Genomic DNA, 7,335 nt, shown 5'->3' with positions numbered 1-7,335 from the left:
ATAAGTTTAATTTTTACTTGGAAAATAATTTCATTGCTCGATATCTCATGATATAATTGATATAATCTCGTAAAATAAATAAAATACTTAATTAATTTTTTTGAATCTTTTCCATTTTCCTAACTCCCATTTTACATAAATATATCCATGAAACTTAGGATATGAAGAAAAATCAGCGCTTAATGAATGTAAAATTAGAATTTGAAATAAATAAATGAAAGAATTAGACGTGATTATTCAATATTGATATTAAATTGGTTGAAGTAAAGTGAAAATCAAACAAGCAGAATTAAAGAAAATGGATTATGATAACCCAGAGGTAGTTAAAGAAGTACAATTTCATGCATTAAAGATTATTATATAATGTTTATTGATGTTTCAAAATTCCGTGTTGAAAAGATTTGTTAAATGATGATATGATTGGTTGCTTGACAATTGTAACGATGTCCTTTCTAATTCTTAGTAATCCTATTAAATAAACAATTTACTAATCAAGGTCCAGTAGAAAAATATTGCGTATCATTCATGGTGATAAGACATCCTTCTTCATTTCCTTCCTTGTCGACTGTGAAATTAAAAATATCACAAATAGAAAAATATTATCGCCAGTCTCGACGAGAGAGCCAACAGTGAAGATGAAGGTCTACGTATTATTATTATTATTTGCTGTAAGTTCTTACTTAATTAATATATTTATTACTAATTGTAAAATACGTATGATTGAAGATACTGGGAGATTATTATTACTCACATTAGGATCAAGCTGGTGGTTAATAGAAATGTTATATTTGAAAAATATATAAAACTATGTTAAAGTAAACATAATATTAGGAAATGTTAAATATTGGCAGGAATCAAATGATGATATACATAACAAGGGAGAGAAATTATATAAAAATATATGGATAAAATACAAAATTGAAATAATGTGAAAAAATATATCTTTTTATATACAGAATTGAATAGCGGTACAAAGGTGTTTAAATTTATATAATAAAAATATTTATTGTAAAGTAATAAATGTAAGATAAGGTGGAGGTAATACATGAATATAAAATACAGATAATATATATAAATAAAATATAAAAAATAAAAGCTATAGTAAACATTAAATGTAAAGTAATAAATGAAATATTAAGGGGAAAATATGAGATATATATATAAACAGACAAAAAGATATGGGAGAATAGATGTTAAGTTGACTTCTGAAATGCAGATCATTAAGTAAAATAAGAGAAACATTTATGTGAATTTAATAAGTCTTTATCAACTTTATGATCAGTATGATGATGTTGTGAATTGATATGTATTGATTCTGGAATGAGGCGAATTTTATAGTTGGGGACAGCAGAGAGAATTGTTGTGTGGTCAAAGTTAAAAGAATGGCCGAGGATCAAGGCATGTAATAACTTTGGCCCAAATTAAGTAATTTTATGACTATTTGAGTTTTATTTATTTATTTTCTTTTACTGCACCCGGACTACGTTCCTTTTATCATTAAACACGGCCAATCAACGATCTTCCAAAAAATATACACATCAATTTCTACGTCAAAAATTAAAACGGAATAGTTCTTAATAGTTAATAGTTAATCCATATATTAGTCAGTTGAGAAAGTAATGTTTTTTTTAATAAATATTAAAGTATGAAGAGAAGAGGGGGGAGCAGTTTCCCTGGAATATCTGAGAGAAAACAAGAAATGTGAATTATGAACTATCGTGTTTCCATTTTTGAATTGTAATTAGGACAAGACGTTTTAAAAAAAATATTGAAAGTAGGATGGTGAAACAAAAAAAATTGTTCGTTCCAAAGTGACTATTTCTTGTATTCTTGGCAGAAAATATATTTATACTTAGGCCCAAAATATTATATTGGAAGATTGCTCATTGACCGTGTATATCAATAAATGGAATTTGGTTCGGGTGCGATCAAATTAAACTCGAATAGAATATTAAAAAAAAAAATTTTTTTTTTTAATAATTTTATTTTTGTGTCCGCCAAATTTTCTTTAGGTTATTGTGCTATTATGGATGTTATCCATATTTTTTTCTATCTAAAGAACAGGAATTAAAAATTACGAACAAAACAATTATATTTTTCTGTTGTTATAAAAATTCGTGATTTAGGGTTTCCGGAGGTGATTTTAAGGATATGACATTTTAAGGAAGCAGCAATGGAATCAAGAAAAATCGGTATCGAAGTTGTTACCTGTTAGAATCGAATTTTATTAGTTTTCTATTAGTAATTCATAAAATTCTATAATATTTTGTATGGCTCTATTGTTTATTACTTCTAACTATGAGAACTGTTTATTTTTTTTTTCAAGTAAATGAAATTAAAGGTACTGTAGGCGAAAAATCCATCATTCAAGCCCAATGAAGTTATCCTATTTTAATAAGGAGTCTTGCTGAAATTACAAACTATCAATTGTACTTTGATATGCCAAGTTTCATCGAAATCGTAAGAGTCGTATTTGAAAAATATATTCCATCCAAGCACTTCCGGTCGATGGATTTTATCGAAAAAGTCGCTGCCATGTCCCAAGCATACACCTACCTTAAATGAACTACAAATGTTGGGTTGTAAAATAAGTTCGTAGCGTTTTTTACTGGTGATTTCAATAAAAACTACAAATTCTTGTAAATATTTTAATCAATTATATATGACCCATTTTGATCAGTTACATGCTGCCATCTTTCAGAGAATTTTTTAATTCCGTCCTCCCAGAATCGATTTTTGCGCAATGAACTCCTCTAGGTGCGTTTTTCAGTCAGAGCGAATAAAAGTATTTCCGTTAAGAGAATTTTGAAGGGCCCGAAATAAGTAAAAATCTGTTGGAGCATGGTCTGGTGGGTGGGATATCACGTCCCAGCCAAACTCCAATAATTTCTGCCGGGTCTGCACAGACACGTGAGGACGGGCGTTATCGTGATGGAACATTAAGCTATGAGAAATGTTAATCGTTTCTGCGATATCACGAGTCGTAGAGTTGTCTGTGACCTATGCTTGAATTTGGTCATCAACAGTTGAAGGACGACCCGAAAGCTTTGTGTCTTTCAAGTCAAAATTTCCGATTCTAAACCGACCAAACCAAATATGTACGGTGCTTTCTCCTAAGGCATCATCGCCATACGCACTGCAAATTTTGTTAACTGTCTGTGCAGCGGATTTTCCTTTTCGGAAATAAAAAATCATTAAATGACGTAAATGAATTTTTTTCTCTTCCATTTTGAGCATGCAAAATACCACTTCAAAATAAGGAATCTTGTTTGAAACTTATGCATAGCAGCACCTTAACTAATCATTTTTAAGAATATGTAAAAATTATTTACCAAGTAAACATGATTTTATAAACACAGAGAGAATTAAATTGAAATATTGCAAAACGCTACGAAATTATTTTACAACCGAATAATTTCAGTTTCGTATTTGAGTCAGGCTGTTCAGATACACAGACCATTTTGTCAGATCAGGTCATTTGGACTCAAAACTTGTATTTTCGTATAAAACTTGAATTAGAAAGTTTTCTCGATCGCAATACATTCCCTTACTATATATTCCATACATAGGTAAGTCAAGGTAAAAATTGACCATATCAAGTTTATTAGATTTTCAGATATTGTGCGAGTTTGTACCTGAATTTAGGGACCATTCCTCACAATCCCTACAAGTGTCATCAAGATCGCAATTATGGTTGTAGGACTTTTTTTCTGTTACCATGGACTTGGCTACTGGTGTATAAACAGAACGGATCATAATCTATTCATTAATGTGTTCAAACTAAAACGGGTGTAGAAATTCCCGATTATGCCGAAAGTATTAATTTATTCCCTACATGAACATAAAGTTTCCCAACTTTTGGTAGTAACGAAGTCAACTTTAGTACCCACAGACCATGGAGTGTAATACTTTGTAAGTAAGTATTGTTTCTTGAACAATGGTTATACAAGGTGCCCTGTTTATGATCATGATTACCCACAACGTTTGAGGGTTGACTTAAAAGTTGATATATTTCACTTTTATACCATAACTGTCTAGACTGATGTTTTGTCTCATCTATACGGTGGTTGTCTTTCAGCACTATACTAGGGGTATTCATGATGTTGTGTTAAATGTTAAATGTTTTACCATGTTAAATGTTATAACTATAAGATTGTGAGCAGCCCTATTTGAAGTCATGTTAAACGTTAAATGCATAAGAGCCCCTAGCGGATTTTCTCAGCAACTTGTTTTATAAGCCTTATGTTTATAACCTTCCTTCCAGACCCTCATGTTATTGTTTACTTCAGTTTTGATTTAAGTAATTAATTACAACATGCCTAGAGTGAGTGAAAAGTGGAATTTGTGTGAAAGTTTAGCTTATGAAATGAAATGAAAAAATAACTTTATTCTGGGACATATGTCCCCTAAGAATAATTACATGGTTCATTTAGTGAGATTTTTATCTGGCGAGCGTTTACAAATTTTCAGATAGTAGAATGAAATTACATAGTTTTTTTTTCTCAAATGTATCGTTAAAATTATCCATTCTGGTTTAATAACAGGGATATGAATACCACAAACACACGATAAAACTGAGCTGTCACAACAAAAATGGCGGCGATCTCAACTGGTCTATTGTGTGACGTCATTCTCCATTTAACAGACTCTCAGCCATGTTAAATGTTATTTCGTTTTACCACGATTTAACATGAGTTTTTCCATTTAACACACTTTAACATGTTAAACCAAAGATCATGAATACCCCTACTGTAGAAGTGTGGAAGACCTGTGGAGGATAGATATATTTTATTAAAATTAATTATTGCTACTTCTTACCCTTGAAAGTCCACTACACAAACATTATTAGTTTATTATGTTATTTTAGAGAAAATTTATTAAAGAAAATAACTAAAAATCCACTTGATAATTCGAATAATCTATATTGAAAAAATAGAATAGAATAGAGTATATTTATTAGTGAAAGACAAAGTCTTATAAGATACAGTTATGAAAAACTATTTACAAGCCAGTATTTATATGGCACGTGCAAAATCAAAATTGTTACATACTATTACAATATAATATAAATATGGGGGCTATTCATTTTAGCTTACTGTCAAAGTTCAATATATTTTGTATGTTCTGTAGGTCGCAAGATACGGATCTAGGTGGCTTTCAGAAATATTGTCTATTTTCTTTAAAGATTGGTCAATATAGGAGGATGTGGTACAAACCATTATTGAAATAGCTTTTGCAGAATGGACAAAGCTCGTCAGCCTTTGAAAGTAAGGGTTTTGCTTCGGTGGAGTAGTTTGATGTGTTCCGGGTTTTTGACTCTTAGTGTGCTACTAAATAAATAAGTTCATAAACGTAATATATTAGATTATTTCGTATTTTAGGGAATTGATAGCATAAATAGGATTATTACAATACGCTAATTAGGAAATAAAGTCTGTACCACTATAACGCATGAAGGACCAGAAGTTCAGTTCTTACTATAGCAAGGAGTTGATTTGTTCAGAATCACGCTCCATTTATGTATTACATAAATAAATAATATAATGTAATGTAATATTTATTATATGTTATTTAAGTATTTGTAATACTGAATTCTTTTATTACAGGTTGAGTGCTGGAGTGTTCAGTGGAAAGCTGTTGATGATTTCAAGGGCACGTTCAAAGAATACTCGACAGCTGCTGTAAATACAATATCCTCGATTGAAAATCTGTTAGACTCTTCAAAAAAACAGTCTGATATATTTTTAACAGAAACCTACTTAAATAATCCAGCAGTGGTTAGCGTAAATGGGATGAAATCATCTAAGGATAATTGTTTTGCAAAATTTATTGATAAAGAAAACTTGAAAATTTCGTTTCAAATTCAAATTTATCAATTACAGATTCCGCTACTCAACAGGGTAGTGGATATTAGAGAAAGACTGAATGATGTTAATTTAGCAATAGAAATGTATCAAGGACTGGCAGAAAGCAAATTTGGGAGTTGTAAATCCCCAAATGGGAGCTGCTTGGAAGAAACTGACGAGTGGCTGAGGTCAATTTTCAATTCCATATCTTGCACAATATATCCAAACTGTTCCGACCACTCTATTAGGAAAAGATCGACTTGTTCAACTGATGAGTTTAGTTGCAAAAATGATGCCTGTGTACCAAGCTATTATTTTTGTGATGGAGAATGTTCTTGTGAAGATTGCAGCGATGAACCTGCTGATTGTGTAAGAGTTTGTTCGGAATTCCGTTGCCGTCAAACATATCGCTGTGTATCATTAAGTAAGCAGTGTAATGGCTTTGACGATTGTGGTGATGGATCAGACGAAGATGGTTGTCCGTCTCCTACACCTACTACACGGTCATTTACACACGATAACTGTTCAATCAGTGCGGGAGACTTCTTATGCGGTCCGGAAAAATGTATCATTCTGGAAAAAGTATGCGATGGTTACAATGACTGCGGTGACTGGTCGGACGAAGGTGATCATTGTGATAGTCCTCGATGTTCTCCGGAATGTAGCAAAAAGGGCGGGGTTTGCTTTACAGAGCCTGAAGGGACACGTTGCTTGTACGAATGCCCTCCCGGAACCTACGAGACCTCTAAAGGTTGTAGCCGAAGTCCAGAAGCTCCACTACCGACACTGCTTCAAGTTCTTGAAGACACTCCACGACTTATAACAAGGTACTGGACCAGGTTGAAGTTCCTAAAAACCAAAACCGTAATGGCATTTTCTAAATCCTTGCGAGAAATTGTTAAGTGTAAACAGAAAGAATTCACACTACTGTCCAAAATAGTTGATTTTTCAACAATAATCCATGAAGAAAAAAGTATTATAGAGAATGAGAATGCTCCAATAACGTCTATGACACCAAAAACTAAAGAGTTGAGAGTTAAACCTGTTACCCCCGAGGCCTCTGTGGATGACATCGCTAGTACATTGGGCGAATTCCCTACAGAGGCACCATACAAAGAAGATATCATGACTAAGGACTAATCATTATAATTTTTTACTAATTTTGATGGTTAAAGTTTATTGTAGGTTCTAATGAATCGAAGTATGATTTTGTATTTTAATATTCTGTTTTACTATATACAATTGGAAGCATAAAATAAAATTCATTAGATGTTACTAGTATATATTTTAAACCCGTTCTAACATTGTTATTAAAAAATATGTTACCATCGCTAAGCCTCAATTACTTTTCTATAGGAGTCACGTTGTTGAGAGGGGAGCACCGGGATCTTTCAGAGTTCTGTTTTTCCCTCACAAGTGGGGGAACAAACTCTGTTTTGTGTTTTCCAGGCTGAATGTAAATAGGAATGAATATGTTTAAAATGATAAT

At 31.9% G+C, this 7,335-nt stretch overlaps 1 protein-coding gene across 1 annotated transcript; it reads left to right on the top strand.

Annotated features, from left to right (window-relative positions):
- Positions 1–566: 566 nt before the first annotated feature.
- Positions 567–7,121, top strand: LOC106681802 (uncharacterized; the record flags this gene model as incomplete). The annotated part of the gene is given in 2 exon segments (XM_014422312.3): positions 567–668; positions 5,607–7,121. Coding segments are annotated over 2 exon segments (1,413 nt in total). The 3' UTR covers positions 6,987–7,121.
- Positions 7,122–7,335: the final 214 nt, after the last annotated feature.

This window comes from Halyomorpha halys, unplaced genomic scaffold, assembly GCF_000696795.3.
Source record: "Halyomorpha halys isolate HHAL.00 unplaced genomic scaffold, Hhal_1.1 Scaffold365.1, whole genome shotgun sequence".
In the NCBI taxonomy this organism is placed as follows: domain Eukaryota; kingdom Metazoa; phylum Arthropoda; class Insecta; order Hemiptera; family Pentatomidae; genus Halyomorpha; species Halyomorpha halys.
Note: the sequence above shows the minus strand (reverse complement) of the source record. Positions and strands in the feature narration are given on the sequence as shown.